Here is a 22,932-nt window from a genome sequence, read left to right as displayed (position 1 = left end):
GGTCAAGTGGTCCATGCTGAGCAGGGTCTGTATTTCCCTTTCAATGTGTTAAGCCACACAGTCTGTCTAAGCTGGTCTGTGAGAAAATCCATCTGTAGGTGCCACCTTGCTGTCCCTTTGATGGTGGTGGCCAAAGAGGCAAATCCTTCTGTGCTCTGTTCCCAGTTCAGCCTGCAAAAAAGGTTACATGGAGTACTCACAGCAGCCTTCCAGTATCTGAAGGAGCCTTAAAGAAAGCCAGAGGGAGACTCTCCATCAGGAGCTGTAGTTACAAGGAGTAATGGATTCAAACTGAAAGAAGGGAAATTTAGTTTAGATATAAGGCAGGAATTCTTCCCTGTGAGGTTGGGGAGGCCCTGGCACAGGTTGCCCAGAGAAGCTGTGGCTGCCCCATCCCTGGAAGTGTTCAAGTCCAGGTTGGATGGGGCTTGGAGCAACCTGGTCTAGTGGGAGGTGTCCCTGCCCATGGCAGGGGGTGGAATGAGATGATCTTTAAGGTCCCTCCCAACCCAAACCATTCTAAGATTCAGTCCCACTGCAGTTCCTTGGTGGCTAAAATGTGCTTTCTAGGGGGCTTTCTGTGAGGATGAATAACATACAGTCCTTTGCTCAGTGCTGGGAGGAAGGGAGCAGTTTTCCAAAGATGCCTTTGGTCCTGGCTGTTACTGCAAGCAGAGCACACACTTTACAGGGATGGGAGCAAAGCCCTGTTTCTGGCCTCAAAACTGAGGTTTAGGTCTCTCCTCTGTTTGCTGGCCTCACCGTGCCAGCGGGCTGACAAACGGGCAGTAATGGCCAGTTAGCAACTGTATTCAGGTCAATTAATTTCTATTTGTGTTTTTGCAAAACTATAAGCTGGCCGGAGAGGGTATTGATTGTTTGTCTCAATTGGGTTTTAATTGTGCTGCTGCGGGGCCCGGCCTTCCCTCCCAGCAACCCAGCGATAAATCTGCCAGGGAACCGCCGTCAACAGTAAATGTGTCTCTTAGTAGCACTATTAATATGTCTCTTGCATTGGTTCATTGCAACAGCCATTAACAGGGTTTATAAGAGTGTAGATGGCAGGAAGCCAGAAGGGGTTTTTTGTCTCCCTTCTCCTCTTTTTTTTTTTCTTTTTTTTTTTCAGGCACTGCCTCGTGACGAGGGGACAGATGCTTTCGGGGACATGCGCGGGGCTTGTGGCACGTCAGGGTGTTCTGGGGAGAGTTTGGAATGCAGAGAGAACAGGCATTTAATCTCCTATAAGGAGAAGATGAGCCACCTCATCCTGCTCTTCTCCTAAACAGTTTGAGTGGAGGCTGTCATGGGGCTGGACCTTGGCGAGCACTCCTGCCCCTGGGATGAGCCCTGCAAAGCCCACCTCTGCTCCTGGGAGGTGCCACCTTCCAAGGAGGAGCCAGGAGGTCTTACCTCACAGTGCCACAGAATGGTTTTGATGTGAGGAGTGTGGTAGACCATAGGCATGTCACAGCTGTGCCTTCTCGGCCTGGGCTGGTTCAGTCTGAAATGTGGAGCTCAGGGTCGGTGTTTTGGTGGAGGCTGTGACTTTCGGATCCCATCTGGTAGAGATTTTGGCAGTGAACATTGATACTGGCCATCCCTACCTAAAAGTGGTCTTTGGTATTCCTCAGATGTCCTCTGGTTCTGATTTATTTAGAGACCCCTTTCCTGTACTGCCTTAGTCCTACTCACCATGGATTTTTCATTAAAGCCTCTCCAGCTGCCGGCATTGTTACTCTTAGTTTCTGGTTGGCACAATCCATTTTCCCATCTCCGTGTTTACTGCTTTCCTCACCCTGGGGACCAGAACAGGTTTTGGAGGACTATGGCTTTCATTTACAGTTCTGAGGTTGTGGTTGTGTGGTGTGTTTTCCACGTGCACCTAAGGATGCTCTCCCAGAGCCAGTCCTGTGTCTCATCTGCTGCCTCTCACAGCAGCACCAGTGCAGGCAGAGCTTTTCAGTAAGTGTTTCAAAACCCAATTGACTTTTTTTTTTTCCTTCTGATAACAACTGGCTCCTCAAGCCTCTGAAAGGGCCACCCCTACCCCATGCAGCCCCATTGAGGTCTTTTTCTCCAATGGCAAAAGGCTGGGAAGGTGCAACCAGACTCTTACCTTGCTCCTCCTCCCTCCCTGAAGAAGTAGAGGATGGGCAAGAGAGTGAAAATGACCAAATGAAGGTGATGCAGCAGTAATGTGGCAGTGAATTCAGAGGCAAAGGAGCCCAGAGAAAATCTGGAAGGAATAGCAAAGACAGTAGAAAAAAGCAAGTGGAGGGGAAATAAAAACAAAACAAAACAAAAAGGATGAGAAGAAAAGCCTAGAGACTTGTAGAACAAAGGGAAAAGAGAAAAGGAAATGTGCACACACAGAACTGAGTATCAAAAGGACAGGAGGCAGCACAGGGAAGAAATGAAAGAGTAATGAAGGAGTGAGGGCACAGAGAGGGGGAAGGTCTGGAGAGAGGAAGAGTCCAACTGGCAGGAAGTAATCAGCACTCACTGCCCAGGCAGGAACAGCCACTGTCCTGAAAGCCACTGTCCCAAAATCCAGATGGGAGGATGGAAAAGAGACAGGAGAGCATCCTCAGGCTCCCATTCTTGAGGCTTCTTAAAACTGGTGAAAAGGAGCCATTGGGATGTGTCACAGGGATCAGGAGCCTCTGGAACAAAAGCACAGCAGCAGATGATTAATTACTGCAAAAAGCAAAAATGGGGAAGAGGAGGGAGAACTGGAGAAGTTGTTTCCCGATTATATTTCCGAACAGAAAGAACATTTTAGTGCGCGCACAAATAGCTCCCTGGGAAGCACTCTCACTTCCTAATTGTTCATAAATTTACTGACAGGTGGTTACACAGTAGGTATAACACTGTGAGTTTCGGTTTTATTGCTTTCCCCATCTCAACGTGAAAACTTGGAGAAAAAGGATGCACAGCGAGCAGTCGGGTGACTCCGCCTGGGAAAGGGTGTTCAGTGGCTGTGTTTAATTTTTGCGGTGTCCCTTCCCATCAGAGGATCACACAAAGAGTGTTTTACTGGGGGAAGGCTGTGAAAAGGCAGCATTCAAGAGCCAGAGAAGGGAAAGGGAGGATAAACCTGAAATTGAGAACACGTGAGGCCGTGTCACGCCACTCGCTTGGCAGGGAAATTTGACAAAAATCACTCTGTTGACCAGTCTGTAGCTTTCAGATCGGCTTAGTCCATTATCTCAATAAAATCAGCTCTGATGAGCCTCTTAGACTGGGCTGTCAAAGGAATGGGATCGATTAGAGAGAATAATCTTTGCTGCCAAGAAGCAACATGTTGTTAAAATTCTTGATGTCACCTCCTTGCCCCAGTCTCTTCCCCCAAAGATTTGATGGACATCGAGGGTTTGTGCAGGGTGTGTCCTTGCAAGTGTCTCCTGCACCCCAAACCCAAAGATGAGTTGGGAGACAGGGAAGCACATCCATTTCTGTGTGGCAGCCTGGAGCTGGCTTGCAGATGCCCCTTTTAAGGGCATCAGCCCCAAACAGAAACTGTTCTTGGGAAGGTCTTGTATCGCTGGTGCCTTCAGCAGACACACAGGGGCAGGAGGAGGCCCCAGTGCTGTCCTGCTGTGCTTCTTATCAGTGAAGGAGATGGAAAGCACAGGCAAAATGTGAGCTTTCAGCATATTTGCCTTCTTTGTGCTGACTTTCTGTACACTAATGAGACCTTGCACAGTGACACCTCTGACAGCTCCATCCTGCCTGTGCCGGGGAGGCTCATGCAGAGCTGGAGGTGCCTGGGGCTATAGGCAGCTGGGGCGCTGGGGAAAGAGCTCCAGCAGGCATCCAACCCCTGCTAGGGTGACAGTCTCTGTCCCTGTGGTGACAGCATCTTCTGTCGGAGGGCACAGCTGGACACTGCAGCTGGAGAGCTGAAGGAGCAACATGAACGCTGCATCTCCCCAGAGCAGGAGGTGTCTGAGAGGGGATGGTAAGTGAGACAGGAGCACAGTGTGCCGTAGTGAGGCAGTGTCCAGGAGGCTGTCACCTCCCTGCAGAGCACCAAAGATGAGATGTCCCCCTCTGCAGTCCCTATGGGGACCCATCCCCTGAGTAGAGCTGGGGAAGTGGCAGTTTGAAGAGCCCATGGGTATCCATCTGTCATCTCCCCTTACCACGGTGTGGGAAGAGGTCTCTTTTAATGGATTGGGAGCTAATGATGTGGAGGAGGGACATCAGTTGCATGTGTCAGCCGCGGTGCTCATGCAGGCTCTCTGCTCCGAGGCGTGCAGCAGGAATGATCTGGCAGCTAAAAATAGTCCAGGGCCATGGTGGCGAGTGCCTCCGGTGGGGCTCGGCGCTCCGGAGCGGCCGGGGATGAGTCAGCCCGCACGCGGCCGCGTGCGTCAGCGTCGTGTGGAGTCACTGATCACGCAGCCATCACAAACTCCGAGCTGTCCCATTCCTTTTGTCCCCAGATGGGACAGCCAGTGCAAAGCCATCCCTGGTGCATGCAGCGGGACCAAAGGTGTTTTGGGAGAGTCCCAGAGATCCCTTGAGTATGGCGCGTAGCATCAGGACACGGCGACCTCGGTGTGTGATGTAGCCCCACAGGGCTATTTGCAGCCCCAGTTTGGAGCTGAGAGGGGGGATGGCACCTCACCGTCCCCATGAAGGGTGGCAGACACCAACACGCACCCGGACCCGACGGAGAGCGTGAATCGGCGCATCGCGCGGTTCGGGTCTCGAGCGGTAAAGGAAGGAGATAAATCACGGGCTTATTGTTATTGAATTTAGTGGCATCGCTTTCACATTCAATTTCCCTCGCCGGCTTTCCGAACAAACAAGAAATTACAGTGCAAATGTATTTTTTGGCTTACCAAACCTTATGCATTAACTTCCCCGTGATTAATATTACGCGGGGTTGACGAAATCCTCCGCGGGCCGCTCGCCGCTCCCACGAGACCGCGTCGCTCCTCGCTTCCTCAGGATTTATTCTGTATTCAATTTGCTTGTAGCTGTAGGCTTTCACAGTGAAGGCGGGACCAGGGGTAAGGGGGGATGGAGATGGTGTTCTGCCCTGTTGCTTTTTCCCCAGCAGCCGTGTAGGGTAGAGAGAGAGAGAAATGTAGAGAACGAAAGCTGATCCAGGGAAAGGATGCTGTCAACAGGTAAAAGACTAGGAACAGCATCCACGGTCATGCTGGAGGGCTGTGAGGCATTAGCAGGGCTGTCTGATCCGGGAGGGGACCAAGAGGGATTTACAGGGGATGGGGGAGAGCATTTGTACTCCATGCCCAGAACCAATCCCAAGCTGTCCCCACCTTGAGACAAGGCAGTTCAGGTGGGATGTGCATTTCAGGGCAGCTTTGCCTGTGCCTTGGCTGTAGCTGCCTTCTGGTATTTACAGGGCATGGCTGCAGCTTGGGTTTATCCACTGTTGTGTTTGCCACCGAACTCAGCCTGCCCGCATCCCTGCGTGGTCCCAGCTCCCACCTGCTCCTCCCATAGGATTAAGTCCTCCCATGGCAAAGCCAGTGTGTCCTTGAGACGCCATCCTTGACAGCCCAGTCTGTGGGATCTATGAAAATGTAATCAGGGTCCTCAGATGTCCTTCTCCAAGTCCTGGTAACCTCATAGGCAACGATCGCCACCGTGGCAGGGAATTGAGCTGGGGTCCCCGCGCTGTCCGTGGGTATCCCTCCACTGCACATCCCTGCTGGCTCTCAGGGGCATTCCTGATTGGATTAGGGCAGGCAGTGGCACTGGGGGGTTGGGAAGTGCTGTTCCCTGCTGTGAGACCTGCTGGCATGTCTGTGTCAGCATCCTTTGCTGAGGGAAGGGCTTTCAGGCTGACGTGTGTGTTCCTGTGACTTGGGGTTTTCTGAATGGGAGCACTGGGACCGTAGTGGTTATGGGTAGTGATAATTTTTTCCACGGGAATGAAAGTATTTCTGTGCCTGGGAAGGGGGACAGGCTCACAGCTGTGCCCAGGGCACCAATTTCTGCACGTCACTTTGTTACTTGTGGTTTGGGACTCAGAGGATGGGAAAGGGATGTCAGGCATGAGCTGGAGAGGGCTGGGAGGGCAAGGATAGAACAGTGGCTGTGATTTTGCTTGTGCTCTGCATCTCAGTCTGTCACTAGTCCAGCTCCATGGCATCTGTAGGCAGGAGCACACAAGGGAGAGACAGGCTGCTGTCTGGAGCAGGGTCCACTAGTGGTGCTGCTGTCTTGGACCAGAACTGCTCATGAGGAAGGCTGGTTTACAGGCTCATGAGCAGGTGAAAAAAATGCTCAGCTGTGTGGGAAGGCTTGTCCTGGATGTTCTTGTGGTTTCTGGATGTTCCTGGTACCAGTTTGAGGGGCTGTTATTGGAGGGGAGAGGTGCAAGGCTGCTGGTAATAGGGGTTAATGTCATCTCCTTGTCTGAGTGAGGAAGGGCCATTTGCAGCCTTCCCAGAGCTCGTTGTGGCTGCACTGTTGGAGTTGGCCAGCCCTGCTCCGAGCGTTAACTACATTTTCCAGCAGTCGCCGGCACACACTTTTCATTTTTGGATTGCTGCTTTCCCCTGAAGGACTCAGACAATCTCCCTCTGCTATAACAGACTGTACTTCTATATTAATGTGTCAAGTAGCTGGGAAATTTACTGCTTTGCAGAACCCGTCGGGCTGCATGGACTGTGCCGCATCTTTGCCGCGGCTTGTCCCACTGTGCCACCTCTCCCGCTCTGGGAGAGAGGAGAACCTCCCCGGGGGTGTGAGGAGAGCCTCCCTGGGGGTGCCAGGGGAGCTGGGCAGCACTCACATCCCCCTCCAGGCAGTGCTGGTGTCAGCCATGGTGGTTTTCAGGCGATCATCCTGGAATCCCAATGCTGTGGGAGAGCCCTGGGTGCAAGGATTGGGTTTGTGATGCCGCTTGAGCTGGGGCTCCTGGCACATTGTGGGCTTGGGGAGGGGGCACAGGGCATCATTTCGGGCATTTTAGGCGTGGTGTTTAGTTTGAGGAGGGTTGTTCTGTATGGCCTCACTCACTCCCTGGGGTGCAGACCTTTTTGGGGGCTGTGTCCAACATCCCGGAGCACCGGGAAGCAGCATTGGCGAGCGGGCTTTAATTGCTTTTTGCCATGGCTGGGGATATTTATAGGAGCGGAGATTGCCAAGTTATTTATTAGATGGAGTATCTGGGGATAGAGGAATATAAATCACCATGGCCGGTATTGAATGGAGCAGACGCTCAGTAATTTTAACAGCTTTAATAAATATGCTAAAATATGAGCCTTGTTGCAGGCCATAATGAGAGCTGGTTATCAGGGTCTCGGCCGTGGACCGGGGGGGCTGGCACGGTGAGTGGACCCCTTCATGCCCTGCATTTATGCTCGGCTCCAGTCCATGATACTGGTTTGGAGACATGGAGTTGGTGTCTGGACAGGGCGACGGGGTGGACACCAACGTGCTGTGATGGGACAGGTCTCATGGTTGGAGCCTCCCGGTGGGGCCTGCTGAGCCGGTGTGTTGATGGTGGTTTTGGTCTTCTTTTTGTCTTGCAGTGCCCCCCCAGATAGTCAACATCTCGTCGGACATCACCGTGAACGAGGGCAGCAGCGTGACCCTCATGTGCCTGGCCTTTGGGAGACCAGAGCCCACCGTCACGTGGCGGCACCTCTCCGGGAAAGGTGAGACCAACGAGGGGTCTTGCCTGGCTTGGGTGGGTGGATGCATGTCCCCATAGAGGTGGCTGGGGTGGCATTAAGGTGACTCAGAGTCTGTCATGGAGGGTGGAGCTGCTGACTCTTCGGCCTTGGTATGGGGGTGAGGATGCTTGTCAAGCGATGTCCCAAGCTTTCTGTGCAAAGGGGATGACAGACGCCCACGCAGGGCGTGTCGGGGGGGACAGGGGCACAGGGGAGGTGCCGGTGTGGTGGGTGACGGTGCCACGTGTTCAATACATCTCCCAGGGCAGGGCTTTGTGAGTGAGGACGAGTACCTGGAGATCACGGGCATCACGCGGGAGCAGTCCGGGGAGTACGAGTGCAGCGCCGTCAACGACGTGGCCGTCCCGGACGTGCGGAAAGTCAAAGTCACCGTCAACTGTGAGTGTGAGGGACGGGGGGATCGTGGGGGGGAGTTGGGTGTGTGTGGCCCAGCGTGACTCACGGCCCCACGTCTCCGCAGACCCGCCGTACATCTCCAACGCCAAGAACACGGGCGCCTCGGTGGGCCAGAAGGGCATCCTGCAGTGCGAGGCCTCGGCCGTCCCCGTGGCGGAGTTCCAGTGGTTCAAGGAGGACACCAGGTGAGGGGCTGGGAGGCAGCAGAGCCTTGGGGCCAGAGGGTGATGAGGTGAGGAGGCAGGGGGAGGTGACAGTGCCTGAGGGCATCGTGCAGAAGGTGGCTGAGATCAACTTGTTTTGGTGGGTCTAAGGGCCGAGGGAGTCCCAGGGTTGTTTCTTCCAGGGGTGGTGGCTGTGGGACACGAGTCAGGCTGATGGATTAAGGGAGGCAAAGTGGGATAAAGCGTTTGTCTTGGTGGGATGCGCAAGTCCAGTGGGGGAACGTGTGAGTGTGACCAGTGTCAGGACCCAAGGGAATGGCTGGAGCTGTGTCAGGGCAGGCTCAGGTTGGATCTCAGCAAAAGGTTCTTCCCCGAGAGGCTGTTTGGGCACTGACCAGGCTCCCCAGGGCAGTGGGCACAGCCCCAAGGCTTCCAAAGCTCCAGGAGGGTTTGGATGATCCTCTGGGGCACAGGGTGTGACTCTTGGGGATGGGCCTGTGCAGGGCCAGGAATTGGACTCGATGATCCTGGTGGGTCCCTTCCAACTCAGGATATTGTGATTCTGTGATTCTGTATACCGCTGTTGGCTGGTGGGAAGCAAAGGGGTGTCTGGGGAGGGGACAAGGTCTGTCCCAGAGCCCCATCCCCATGCCCTCAGCATCGTGACCCCGTTTCCCCGCAGGTTAGCGAACGGGCTGGACGGTGTGCGGATCGAGAGCAAGGGCCGCCTGTCCACGCTGACCTTCTTCAACGTCTCGGAGAAGGACTACGGCAACTACACGTGTGTGGCCACGAACAAGCTGGGCAACACCAATGCCAGCATCATCCTGTATGGTAGGTGCCCGTTTTATTGCAGACAGGTGAGAGGAGGAGGAGGAGGAGGAGTAAGAGGAGGAGGATGAAGAGGAGAAGTTTGGAGAGGAGGAAGATGAAGAAGAGGAAGAGGAGGAGGAGGATGAAGAGGAGGATGAAGAGGAGGAGGCTGGTGGATGGCCCGTGATGGAGTGATGGTGCAGAGCTCTGGCTGTATTTTGTGTTCCTGGTCCATTGAGGCACCGAACAACACAAACCCTGAGCAGCGAAGTCCTGCCAAGAGGATGTCTCAGAAGATGAGATCTGTGTCAGCCCTAACTGGGGTGCACAGCAGAGTTGGCCACCAGTCCTCTGAGCCATGACATTGCTGGAGCACAGGGGTGAGGAGGGGGCCCAGGCCAGGTGAGCACGCGCTCCGGGTGCAGGGTGTGGGGTTTTCCCCCTGTTTCTGCTGACAGGACTGCCAGCAGTGACCATGTTGTACTGGCAGTAGAGGGACAGGTGACATTGCCCGTGGCGGGTGTTGGTGTCATGGCCCAGCAGTGAGGGCAGGAAGGTGATTGAGGAGTGGTTGACTGGACAGCTGTCACTGAGGAAGGCGATGTGTAGCTGTGGCGTGTCCCTGTGGCATTCTGGCAAGCTGAGGGGGCTGTCATGATCCAAGGGTAGACAACAGGAGCCTGCCTTCCCAGCAGGGCTCTGGCATGAGGGAGAGGATGGAGTCCAGCAGCAGGCTCAGGGAGGTGTGGAGAGGGAGAAGAGTGTCCACACCAGATGGACTTGGGCAGCATCAGGTGGGCAGTGGGAGCAAAGCTTTGTACCATGGTGGGGGGCCTGGGGAGTGTTTGGTGATTTGGGTGGTGTGAGGGGCACATCTTTGGCTTTGGTTGTGGGGCATTGGCAAGGCCCACCCGGGTGCAGGGTTTTTGGCTCCAGTCTGTTCTGTTGAGTTTTGCATGGTTGTGTTTGGGTTTGGTCTGTGGTGCTGAGTTAGGGGCTGGGCTGGTCCTTTCTGTTCTAATCAGTTCTCCTCTCCCCTGCCCTGATTTCTTCTCTTTGGGTCGAGGCTCTGGGTTCTGTTTCCCTCTCCTGTTCTGGTCTGTTCTCTCGTGTTTCAGTCAGTCAGGTGAATTCTGGCACGGGCTGATCCATCATGTCCTGCTCTGTTGTGTTCTGTCCTGCTGGAATCTGGTGTGGGTTTGTCTTCCATCTTTCCATTCCTTCCATACTTGTACTATACTACAAGAAAATACAAGACAATACCGGTTATTCATAGTACAAACACCTATATTATAAAGATATAATACTAGAGTCTCTGTATTATTAATATAATTGAATAATAATGTTGATATAGCATGTCTCATATATCTGTATAATTATTAGATATCATATATACACATATAATTTATATATCATATAAATTATAGCATATTATAGATATTATATATCTATAGATATAGATATTATATATAGATATTATTTTTATATAGTATAACTTAAAATGTGTATGAGATATAATAAATATTTATATTTATGGGTTTTAATACATAAATAAGTAAATTAAATTTCCAGTCCAGTTTTCCTAATATTGATTTCTTTCTGTTTCCCTGTCCTGACACTTTCCCTGCCCTCTTACACTTGCCCTCTCTAATGGGAGACACAGCAACATCACCTAAGTCTGGCCTATTTCCATGACTCTAAACCAGACTAAAGAAGAAGTTTCAGTGTAGATAACTCCCTCTGTTCAGAAGGGGACTGGATTAGGGATTTTTGAGTTTGTTCCATGCTATGGATAAGGACAGCTGTGTCCTGTTATCTTGTATTTGACATCATCTGTTTTCAGGCATTTTCCCTTCTCTCAGCAGTTAATGTTGCTCTTTACACACCCCTCCTCTGACAACACAGCATTCCTCTCATACAGATTATTAATTGATACTAACATGGAGAGAAAACAAAATTTCACCTTGTTTTAATAAATTAATCCCCAAAATAGCTCCAACGAGCTGAAGTACATTAGAGGTGATTCCATAGCTGGCAAAGCAGAGATATTAATAAACAAATATCCATAAAAAGTGAGTTTAAGCAACTCTCCCTGCCTTGTAGCAACTCCTGTTAGTAATGGTGTATTCCTTGAAATACTAATACACCTCTGCTCCTTGTTTTGTATGAGGAAGATTAGGAAAATATTTATTAGTGAGACAGCAAGAAACCTAGGAAGTTAAACCTGAAAATATCCCATTAGTTTTCACATGATTATTTATTTACTTGCACCAAGGCTGAAGCTTAAATTTATTTTTAAAGTATATTGGCACCTCCTTTGGATGTTGCTGGGCGAACACTCAGCATACCTAAAGCTATTTTAGTGTCATAACTTTCAGTGGAGAGAAAGGAAAACATTCATGTTCGATTTTTCCCCCCGTTTTCCACGTGTAATTATTGAGTGAAGCAGTGGAGCAGGGAGGAGCGGGCTCGGGGAGGGACTGAGGCAGGTGGAATTCCATCCCTCCTCCAGGATTGCGCTTTTTTCTTTTCATTTTGCGAACATGTTGAGGAATTCAACAGCTTGTCAGTCAAAACTGCAGCTTCTTGGAAACACGGGGGAGAGTGGGAAGGATGAGCTCTGTGGGGAGCTTCTATTCGGGTACGTGCGTGGTGTTTCTTGGACAGTCTCTGCCAGCCTTAGCCAAAGAGGAGGGAGAGGAGCACTAAGTGCTTGGAAATCTGCTAATTTTTTTTTCTTAAAAATTTACTGTCTGGGTTGATTTTTTGATGAACATGTTATATTTTGTCCTTGCTACCTGTATCTAGAGACAGGGGGGAAAAACACCCCCAAACATGGACCTTTATATTTCTTTTAAGTGCAGCGTGTCCCTCAGGCACCAGATGAAATCCCTCATTCCAAAATGGGAGCTCCTGGACCTTTTATTGGTCCTTTCCATTGAAGGGATATTGGAATAAAGACAGATGCAGATGGCATCATTTATGAAGCATCTCTATTTTCCCAATGTTTGTGATTTCATTTCTGTTCTGTAATATAGATGTGATTGATGATTTGGATGAGTTAACTGTATATAAGTTAAGTGTTAGAAGTGATTTAAACCAATTATTTTATGGAATAGATAAAATCTTTTCATGCTTTATTGTGCACTCTCTTAAGAATCAGCAGCTTCAGACTAAATACATAAAAGCAAGGAAAAGCAATTATGTCTTTAAGAATAAGAGCTCTGATTCAATATTTAAGGGACTGCTTGACTTAAAACACTTAAAACACGAGTGATACAATCACAGAACGGATTGGGTTGGAAGGGATCTTAAAACTCATTTCATTCCCCCCCCTGCCATGGGCAGGGACACCTTCCACTGTCCCAGGTTGCTCCAAGCCCTGTCCAACCTGACCTTGGACACTTCCAGGGATGGGGCAGCCACAGCTTCTCTGGGCAACCTGTGCCAGGGCCTCACTATGAGAGATTTGAGTTGCAAAAAAATAGAATCAATGCAAAATTTATGCCAAAAAAAAAAAAAAAGAGGTAATAATATAACATCTTTGTCCTGCTTACCCATTGCTGTGCAGTGTCTGCGGTTTGAATGTTTCTCTTGTGTTTATTTGAGCCCACAAACCAAAATGCTAACCCCCAAAAATGCTAAATGGACAAGCCTATGAGGTATTATGAGTGGAATATGAGGTCTTGCAAGTGGAAATCAGTGAGGAGAAGGAGGCAGTGCTGTTTTCAGGGAGTGTAAGTCTGAACCAGGCCTTTTGTACAGCAGAGAAAGTAATTACCCCACATCTATTTCTGTGCATTACAGGAACTTCGAAGGGCAGAAGCAAAAGCTCTTTTGTGTCTGCCACCGGCGCTGCTTTTGGGGTCAAGGGAGCAGCTCACACCTCATTTCATCACCCTGCAAGTTGCCATCTGCCGTTATTAACACCCCACAAAAAGCCTGAAATCTGTAAGCTCCAAAGTGGCTTCCAGAGAGCCTGGGAATCACAACCCCCGGGGTTATTTTGCCTCTGGAGGGTGGTTGCTGGCTCAGAGGTCGGTGGTTGCTCACAGCTGCCAACCAGGCCGGGGTCTGGGAGAGGGACAGAAGCTGTTGGGTGGGGAATTCCAAAGGCTTCCATAATCTCTGGTCAACAATAAAATGATTTTTTCCTGTTTAATAAGTGGAATATACTGTGTGGATGCTTTGGGTGGGAGCAGGGCTGCTGCAGCAGCTCCAAGTCCTTCCTATGTTGGGGGCCCCAAATCTGGATATTCCATACATTTGAGTCAGATTTTTGAGCCATCTGGGTCAGGATCTTGCCTTGGAAAGATGGCAGAGGAAAAACTCATAACTGTCCACCAAGGAAGTCCTGGTTATCTCCAATCACGGTTTCAGAGAGAACCAATTGGAAGTCAGCTATGCAGAGAGCCAGCACCAAAATTCTTCTCTGGATACAGCTGTCTTTGACCAATAAAATAAAAATAAAATAAAAATAAAATAAAAATAAAATAAAATATACAATAAAATAAAATACAAAATAAAATATAAATTAAAATAAAATATAAAATATAAATTAAAATAAATAAAATAATAAATTAAAATGAAAAATTAAATTTAAAATAAAAGCAATAAAATAATAAAATAAAATAATAACACATCCTTGGGTTCAGCTGGGGAAAACTTAAGTAAAAACTAAAAACCAGTTTCACGTGGGAAAAAAATGTAATAAAATTCACAGCTCTCATTAAACAACGTTTAGAACCTACATCTTCTGCTCTCCTTACTAGTTCATAGAAATATTTTATTTTCCTGTCATTGGGATGTTTTCCACCAAATAAATGTTTTTTTTTCCATGAGATGATGGTTCTCATGGTCAGTGTAGTTCCAAGGGGGAAAATCCAAGACAAGCAGAGCATGTCAGAAATCCACACCAGAGAGTGGAAAGGCTGAGAGTTTGGAGTGGCTGGATGGAGGTTCCCTGAGGAGAAGAAGCCACCTCTCCTTGAATTAAAAAGCATAAAAAATTCAATATAAATCGTAAGAGCATTCTGAGGGAGAAGGCATCAGAGAACAAACCAGAGTGGGAGGCACAGGATGCAGCTGGTGAAACCATGGTAAAATAGTACAAGTTACTTGACCTAAGTGGTTGATGGCAGGTGACCTCAGTGTGGTCCTCAAAGAGGGAGTTTGACCTCAAGTAACCCCACTGACCTATAGTAACCCCCAAAAGCTAATTGTTTGACCTCAAGGAACCCCAAAATGCTATCCAGAGTGCACATTTGACCTCAAGTAACCCAAATGACCTATAGTACTCCCAAAATACTAATTAGTTGACCTAAAGTAACCCCGAAGTGCTCTGTAAAGAGTGTGTTTGACCTTAAGTAACCCCAGTGACCTATAGAAACCCCAAAATGCTAATTGTTTGACCTCAAGTAACCCCCAAAATCACCTCTAGTAACCCCAAAGTGCTCTGGAGAGAGCAAGTTTGGCCTTGAGTAATCCAAATGACCTAAAGTAACCCCAAAATGCTAATTGGTTGGGGTTACTTGAGGTCATACTCCCTCTCAACAGAACATTTTGGAGTTACTTGATGCCAACCAATTGGCATTTTGGGGTTGCTGCAGTTCACTGGGGTCACTGGAGATCAAACTTACTCTCTGGATAGCACTTTGGGGTTACTTGAGGTCATTTTGGGGTTACTCTGGGTCATTGGGGTTACTTTCGGTCATTGGGGTTACTATAGGGCAAACTTGTTCTCAATAGAGAACTTTGGGGTTACTTGAGGTCAAAAATCTAGCATTTTTGGGGTTACTTTGGGTCATTTTGGGGTTACTCTAGGTCATTTTGGGGTTACTCTGTGTCATTGGGGTTACTTTGGGTCATTGGGGTTACTATAAGTCAAACTCACTCTCTGCAGAGATCTTTTGGGGTTACTTTAGGTCAAAAATTTAGCACTTTGGGGTTACTCTGGGTCATTCTGGGGTTACTTTAGGTCATTGGGGTTACTATAGGTCAAACTTGCTCTCAATAGAGAATTTTGGGGTTACTTGAGGTCAAAAATCTAGCATTTTGGGGTTACTTGAGGTCATTTTGGGGTTACTCTGGGTCATTGGGGTTACTTTGGGTCATTGGGCTTACTGCAGGTCAAACTCTGCAGAGATCTTTTGGGGTTACTTTAGGTCAAAAATCTAGCATTTTGGGGTTACTTGAGGTCATTTTGGTGTTACTGTAGGTCATTTTGGGTTACTCTGGGTCGTTGGGGTTACTTTAGGTCATTGGGGTTATTATAGGTCAAACGCTCTGCAGAGAACTTTGAGGTTATTTAGGTCAAAAAAGCAGCCTTTTGGGATTACTATAGGTTATTCTGGGGTTACTCCAGGTCATTTTGGGGTTGCTATGGGTCATTTGGGTTACTAGAATGGAACTAGGTCAAGTTCCATCTCTGGGGACCATGCTCTGCTTCTTTGATTTCACCCACTTTGCCCTTGGGGTCGCTTTGGGTCACTTAGTCCAGTGTTGTGTCCAGACCTTGCCCCTGAGCTTGTACCCCTGTTATGGTTCAGCCCAAGGAGCCCCCCTGTTCTGCTCTCCATCACTCCTGGGTGCTGTGATGACTGTCAGGTCAGTCCCAGCTCTCCTGGCGACTTCTGAGTCCCTTTGGCACCACGAGCTGCTCATGATGGGCTCCCCAACCCTCCCCTCTTTCCCCTGGCCCCCTCCCTGGCTGTGCCCCCCGACTCTGCCATGCCCCTGCTCTCTGCACCAGCACCTCCTGGCTTGTCTGCACAGGAGCTCCTCTCTCTTCCAGTTTTAGCAGGAGGAGATGTAGGTACTGAGCACTTGGAGCAGAACAAAACTCTCCAGCTCAGTCTCTTCTGGCTCCTGAATCTCTATGTCCCTCTGTCCATATCCACCTTCACCTGTAGCACCTGAAGATTTGGGAGTATATTTAAAACATACCAACACAGTTTGAAACTTTAAACCAGGCTTTACTGGACTGACAGTCATCAACAGCACACATCACCCCCCAGGGTTAGGTTTTAATCATCATCCATACACAGGTAAATGATGAGTCTTTAATAAATTTGGCCTAAATTGGCCATGAGTCTCAAACAGGGGAGTGCTGGTACAAGGGGGGCAGTGACTGTGGTGTGGGGTTGGGGTTTGGGCACCTTTGGAGGTGGGGGGGAAGAGCTTCTTCACTTTTTTTGGTGTTGAAAGCCAGAGCTGAAGTAGGATTTCTTCTTCCTTAGTATTTATTGGTGTTCTCTTCTTCTCCTTCTGCCTGTGAAAGGACAGGGGACAACTCACCTCCTCTTCACTCAGTTGTTTTGTTTTGTGGGGTTTTCCCAGCATATTCCCTCTTACCCTGTGGGGTTACTTTGGCTTCACCAGTTGTCTTCTCTGCCTACTATACATGTTTTTTTTTTTCTCTCCTTCACACTTTATTTCCACTTGACCCCTGTATTTCACACCTGCAGCTGTCTTCCTCCTTGTGCTACTTACTCCATGTATGTTTTTTCCTTAACTACTTCATAATATGCTAATTGCTGGCTATGCTCTTAGTTGCTACAGATAATAGATATATATTATACCAGGCTGTAAAATTCTTACCTACAGCCACTGCTCACATTCCCTTAGTGTTTGTGACAAGTCTTGGGTCTTGACTAACTTGTGTTTCCTTTTTGTGTGCAAGAGGCCACCACTTTGAAGACTCCAACAGAGATGTTAAACAGGGCGAGGGAGCCAAAGAATCCTAGTTTGAGTTGGAGGGGACCTTTTAAAGGTCATCTACTCCAACTCCCCTGCAATGAGCAGAGACAATCCTTCAAGGACCATGTGTTTACCTGAGGGAAAATGTCAGGAAAATCTCATCCTGGGGAGGTTGCCAAGACTTAGTCCAGACACATATACCCTCAGGCATGAGTCACTGCACAGGCTTCCCCCCAGCCAGTCCCCAAGACTTCCTTATGTCCTCAGACATGAATCATTGGCCAGACTCTCCCTCACTAATTGCTGTTGTGGACCATGAGAAGTGGAGAGCAGCTGTTGCCTTTTCCTTGAGCCCCCTTGGAAAGAGGGGCTCCAGCAGCTCCGTGGGTGTGGGCACGTTCCCTTCCCGTTTGTCACGAGTCCTGGAAATGTAAAGCAGCGAGAGATAAGTTCTAAATTCTTCGTCTCCATGTGTCTCAGTCTCACCTGGAGAAAGGTGGATGTTGCCCGAAACTGGGAGGATGGAAATGGAAGGCATGGGAATTCTTTCCTGGGACAGAAAGGAGGCAGGAAAAGAAAGGAAAAGCTATTTTTTGGTGCATGTCAAGGGACTGCTTAGCTCTGAAAGCATTTCGGCCATTCCTATGGCTCCCACTGCAGTTGAGAGTGCCTCCAACACAGGCTAAGAAACCTCACTCATCATTAGACCCACTGATTCCTTCTTACCTTTGTATTCAAGGTCTTAGGAGAGAGACAAAATCCCAGTCTTGCCATCTTCACTCGAGTCAGGGTCTCAAAGTCTAAGGTTGCCTTCTGGAGCAGGAAGGAAATGGGGAGGAAATAGGACACAAAATAAATCAAGAACAAAATAAAACCAAGTAACAATAAATATCTGCAATAATAAATAAGCTGAGCAGGGGCAGCTAGAATCCAGGTACACTCACACTTCAGTGCCCAGGTACAGGGGTTTTAGCAAAGCAGAGCCAAAATACTTGCTGGGAAGCTCAGCAGAAGTCCTGAGTTCCTCTCCCTGTCCTGATGGGAGCCATCCTCTTCCCATTTAATGTGGCAGTTCACAGGACACACAGGAGGCACATGATGAAATGAAACATTGCCTAAATTTCATTATCATCTCTAATTACTACTTTATTTTGTCACTGTATCTTTATGTTTGTCTCTCCCATAGAGTATCTTTACAATCTTTACAAGGCCAAGTTGTCTGACACCAGGATAAATTCTTTCTCAGCAAAGAATACAGTTAAGAGAAAATATTTGTGGGTTTTTTTCTTTAGTTATGACCCAGTATTTCAGTTTATTTCCTCTCTGACTTATCTATTTGGGAACTCTCCAACTCAACCAGGATGTGATTGTTTTAGGATAGATTATGAGATTTCTAAAAAGCATCATTAAATCAAAGCCAATAACCAGTGCAGAACTGTGAACTAGAAAACAGTAATGAGAATTAGTCACACATTAAAAGTCCACATCTATAGATAAAGGTATGGATAAACTGTTAGAGAAAGGTAGAGATTTAGCAGGATTTGAGCAGGTGTAAATACATAAAAGGTTAAGTCTAAGTAGCATTTATTATTAAGTCTGCATAGATTTTAATTATTTTTATAGGCTTACATGATATGCTGCCATTAGTTTGAAGGGACAAAAAGACAGAAGAGGGAGCAGCAACAGATCTGAGGGAAAACCAAGCTCAAAAGCCCTTTTCCATTCTGCCTGCAAGGCTCTACTTGCCTCTTAACAAATAGCTGGAGGTTCCACCTTTTATATCCCAGGGTCTATTCAGCAAGGAAATGTCTGATTATGGCAGAGCAGTTCTACACCTCTTGTATTATCATGTGCTCTTACAATCAATTTTTTTTGAGCATGGGCATGACACAACTTCTTGCTCATCACTCAATCTTCCCATCATTTTCTTTACCTTCTGGCAGGGCTTGGATTTAACATCTTGGGCTCTCCTTTGCCTCTTCCTGAAATAAGATAAATGTTCACAAAGAAATCAGTAGATAAAAAGACAAGGATTGACACCATCCTGCAGAATTTAGTGTAACTGGATATAATTTCATACATCATAGAATTGTTTCATTTGGAAGAGATTACAGGAGATCTGGGGAGGGACTTTTGACAAGAGCACGGAGGGGTAAGACAAAGAGGAATGGATTTAAACTGAAAAGAGGGTGTATTTAGATTGTATATTGGAGAGAAATTGTTCCCTGTGAGGGGGGGGAGGCCCTGGCACAGGTTGCCCAGAGAAGCTGTGGCTGCCCCAGCCCTGGAAGTGTCCAAGGTCAGGTTGGAAGGGTCTTGGAGTAACCTGGGCTAGTGGGAGGTGTCCCTGCCCGTGGTAGGGAGTAGAATGAGATGGGCTTTAAGGTCCCTTCCAATCCAGACCTTCCATTGATTTATGATGAACACATTCCAAGTGGCTGACTGCAGGCTTGAGAGCATATTCATAATTGGATAAAAATCCCATTTACTTCACACTTTGTCTGTGCCCTGAGCTTTGATGCTGAGACAGCTCAGCACTTGTTTCTCTATTTCTTCCCTTTCAGAATTCCAGTACTTGGGCTCAGACCTGCAACTTCCCAAAATACCTCTCCCCAGGCACAAGGAGTCCAGGCAGACCTGTGTCTGCTCCACTTCCTTCACTCTGCTCGGCTGTCTCATCTCATCCTGACCGGCCCTTTGTGTGCCCTTCAGCCCAAATCTATCCCAAATAACAGCCCTCATCCAAGAACGTGCAGCAAACCTCTGCTCCAGCCATGAACCCGCATGACCAGCCTCCTCCCTGCCTGGCTTGCCTGCCAAGAAACGCCCAGTGATGCCACCCCAAAATGCACCTGCCTACCTGAGACTGCACATCTGCACAGTGCCATCTCCTGGGCCAGGGATCTTTCATTGCTGGGCACAAGTTGTGCCACTCCTGAGCACCGAGGTCTCCGCTCCTGGTGGCTCTCACGTGGCTGTTTGCACCAGGACTCTCCAAGGGGGGCAACTTCTGAGCATGGTGGGGTGGACTGGCACCTGCCCAGGGCATCCTCCTCCTCCGGACTGTGCCTCCCCTACATGTTCCTCAGCTCTCTGCCTGCCTCCTCAACTCCTCCTCCACACCAGCAATGCTCTCCAAATGACCAACAAACCCCCCACCCCTCAAAGGGGGAGCACAGCTGAGGGGGTGGGATGTGAAGGGGACTGGGAACTGCGGGGGCAGTGGGGAGGTGGGTTTTCCTGCACGTTCTCACGCTGTCTCACCACTGACCTCACCGCTGTCCTTTGTCTCCTCTCCCCCGCGCAGGGCCCGGAGCGGTGCACGACGGCGGCAACGCGGCGTCCCGGCTGGCCGCCGGCCTCTGCCTCTGGGCCACCCTCCTTGCTCGCCTCCTCCTCCTCGACTTTTGATAAGGGAGCGGAGGGTCCCGGGAGGCCCCGCGCGCCTCTCCCCCGCCGCGGGCCCTGCCCGCCGCGCCGCCCGGGGACTCCACTCCGCGGGACGGGCGATGCGCCGGAGGACGGGCGGCGGTGCCGAGAGTCCGAGGATGGCCCTGTCTCCCACGTGCCGGGATCGTTCTCGCCGCCAGTTAACGCTGTACAGACCCCACCACGTGCCACCAGACTGTCACCCGCCACCGCCGCCCCGGGGACGTGGCCCGGCACGGACGGTGCTCCTCGTCTCCAGCGCGGGGGGCGCGGAGCCGCCGGGGCGGGTGCCGCCCAGAGCCTTCACCGGGGATGTCCATCTCGTCGTCTCACTAAGCCGCCTACGCCCAAAAAGACCCCAAGGTTGAAGCCCCCTGGCTCTGCCTTCAGCCCTCTTGGTCCTGAATGTCAGTTCTTGTCGCCAAAGCTCCTCCCTAAGCACCCCCGATGTCACTGGCCTCCCCTCATCTGCCTCTGCTCCTGACACGACGCTCGCTGGTCCTTTTGGAGAGGGACAGGTGACACAACCAGTTGTCCTTCAAGGGTCAGGCGCTTCCCACTACTCTTCCTCCCAGCTAACATCGTACCTGTCTGCTTCCCAGTAAACCCTGTTGCCTTCCCAAGGGCACAAGGCTGCTCTCCCAGGAATGTGAGCCCTGGGGATGACGCCAACCCCTCATGGGGACTAAGAACCTTCTTGCTGCATCAGACAGCCAGGCCATCGCCCTTTCTTGCTCCAGACCCCTGCCCACTCTGCTGCTGCCCCCCTGATGGCAGGGGCTGCCCTGTGGCTCTTGCCCTGGTGTGCTGCCAGCACTTTTTGAGGGGGTTCCTCTCAGCTTTTTTTTCCAAGCACTTTCCAACCTGCACATTAAAAGCACAGCACCACCAACGCAGGGCAGAGGCTCCGAACGACACAGCGAAACACCAGCTGACAAGGCCCTTTTGCTGCAGCTCTGACGCTCGTGACCGTCTGCATCTCTGCCTCTCTGAGGGCCCTGAGCTGCAACATCCTCACGCTGCCTTCTCTCGTGCCCATCACGTGCCCCTGCCTGAGGAAAGTCTGATGTGTTTGACCCTGTGGAGGCAGCTCAGGCTCCGTTGATTTACTACGCTGGCGCAGCAGGGACGAGAACGGCTCTGATCCTCCCTGCTGTGACATGCCCGTGACACCAAAATGGATGCACCCAGACTCTGCCCCCTTCTTCTTCCAGCCACTCTGGGAGGTGCTGGTGATGGTGGCCATGTCACCTCCCTGCATATGGAATTGTGCTCCTGATGGCACCGTGCACCACAGACCCCCTCGCCTGGTACACTGTGGCAGCCCTGAGCCTTCCCGAAGCTCCCTGGCCACCCAGGAATGCTTTGGGGCCACAGTCTGAGGATGAGCACTCCCATCCTGCTCCTGAAAAGTCACATGTCACACCAGACCCTATTCCTCTGGCAGGGAGACCTGATTACAGCAAGGCACTGAGCAAGCACACGAAGCATCCCCTGTCCAGACCCGCCACATCCCTGTGCCTTGTCCCTCCCTTCTCCCTCCATAAGTGAGATGACTTAAGGGCAGTGGCCACGCACACGCTGTCTTCCCTGCGCAAACTCCGCTGCTGCCCAGTCCTCCTGCTTTGTGTGGCTGCGAGGAAGCTGGGGTGACAGTCCTTAGCACACAAGATGGAAAAAACCAGCCCAAGCCAGAGGCCATGATGGGCCACCACCCCGTCCTCTCTGCGGCCGTGCCCCTCCTCATCCCTGCTCTCAGTGGGCTGCCCCGGGACCTGCTACAAAATCTCAATGGATGCTCCCACCCCCCATCCTGGATGTTCAACATGTACCATGGCTGATGGGCAAACCCCCCTGGCCCGAGGCTGCCCTGGTGCTGGCGGGACACGCTGGGTTACCTGATGGACGGGGATCCGGCACTGACTGGGTGAGTCCGCGTCCTGCGGTCCCTGCGGTGCTCTGCATCTCCACTGGCATCCCGGGAAGGTGGCACCGGCAGTGATCTGGGTCCTCTCCCACGGCCCGGGCATGTTTACTGAGCGGGGATGGCACCGTCTTCGGCCAGCGACACGCACATCCTTCCCCACGTGCCCGCTCCAGAAGTACCCTTGGGTGCAGGAGACACCTTGCCCCGATGCCTTCACTGGTCCGCACTGCCCCACAACAGCCCCCTGCTGCCTCCCCCTGCCCCTTCCTGGGTCAGCCCCAAGTTTCTCCATCCCTGCAGCAGAAATGCTGCAGAATCCCAGGGCCAGAGGCCACGGCATACCAGAGAGTGGCGGCGACGACGGGACGCCACGACGCACACCGAGGCTGGCGGACCTGGCACCAGGGCTGCCCCCCATCCCATCCTTCTCCTCCCTGGGTCAGGTGGGCTCAGCTCCCCTGTCCTCTGCCGGGACGGCGTTCGACTTTCTCGTGCCATGTAACGTGCCATTGTGAGAAACGTGTTGGCTGTCTGAGGCCGACCCCGCTGGGTGTCAGACCCCTTTGTGACCACTGCTCTCCATGTTTGGATGCCCAGGGGGTGGCCAGGCGCCCAGGGCGGGGGCAGCGTGGCTCCTGGGTCTCTCCTGCTGATGGCCACGACGGCCAGTCTTGAGTTTCTGTCGATCATTGTATTCCAAGGGTGGCTATACTACCTGAGATTTGTGCATGTTACATTGTAGTTGTAACCTTTTCTAATTCGGCAAGAATAAGAGATGGTTGTGATTGTGCAGTGTATCAATAAAGTTTGACGAACTTTG

At 50.5% G+C, this 22,932-nt stretch overlaps 1 protein-coding gene and 1 long non-coding RNA gene across 14 annotated transcripts in view; one reads left to right on the top strand and one right to left on the bottom strand.

Moving 5' to 3' along the window:
• The window catches only part of OPCML (opioid binding protein/cell adhesion molecule like), a 335,600-nt gene extending 312,668 nt beyond the window's left edge, over positions 1 to 22,932 (top strand). For 6 of the 11 annotated variants that reach the window (XM_051812506.1, XM_051812505.1, XM_051812510.1 and 3 more), the window contains 6 exons: positions 7,521 to 7,646; positions 7,929 to 8,063; positions 8,146 to 8,266; positions 8,928 to 9,079; positions 9,751 to 9,852; positions 12,866 to 13,217. In XM_051812506.1, the coding sequence (XP_051668466.1) occupies positions 7,521 to 7,646; positions 7,929 to 8,063; positions 8,146 to 8,266; positions 8,928 to 9,079; positions 9,751 to 9,852; positions 12,866 to 13,200 (971 nt within the window). In that variant the 3' untranslated portion in view covers positions 13,201 to 13,217. Of the gene's footprint in view, positions 1 to 7,520; positions 7,647 to 7,928; positions 8,064 to 8,145; positions 8,267 to 8,927; positions 9,080 to 9,750; positions 9,853 to 12,865; positions 13,220 to 20,063 lie in introns of those variants that run through there. The other 5 variants (XM_051812514.1, XM_051812513.1, XM_051812511.1 and 2 more) reach the window with 4 other exon arrangements.
• On the bottom strand, positions 16,029 to 20,090 carry LOC127482325 (uncharacterized). Of its 3 annotated transcripts, none has more exons than XR_007908516.1 (4): positions 19,617 to 20,019; positions 18,690 to 18,738; positions 17,483 to 17,569; positions 16,029 to 17,178 (listed from the first exon to the last, which is right to left on the bottom strand). It is a non-coding gene; the product is annotated as an uncharacterized LOC127482325 (long non-coding RNA). The 3 variants fall into 3 exon arrangements; XR_007908514.1 differs by lacking the exon at positions 19,617 to 20,019 and adding an exon at positions 20,028 to 20,090 and having other exon boundaries at positions 16,045 to 17,178; XR_007908517.1 differs by lacking the exon at positions 19,617 to 20,019 and having other exon boundaries at positions 18,690 to 19,049.

The sequence above is a fragment of the Manacus candei genome, unplaced genomic scaffold (assembly GCF_025592945.1).
Source record: "Manacus candei isolate 608988 ecotype Guabito, Panama unplaced genomic scaffold, ASM2559294v1 h1tg000086l, whole genome shotgun sequence".
In the NCBI taxonomy this organism is placed as follows: Eukaryota; Metazoa; Chordata; class Aves; order Passeriformes; family Pipridae; genus Manacus; species Manacus candei.
This window is presented reverse-complemented; position numbering and strand designations above follow the sequence as displayed.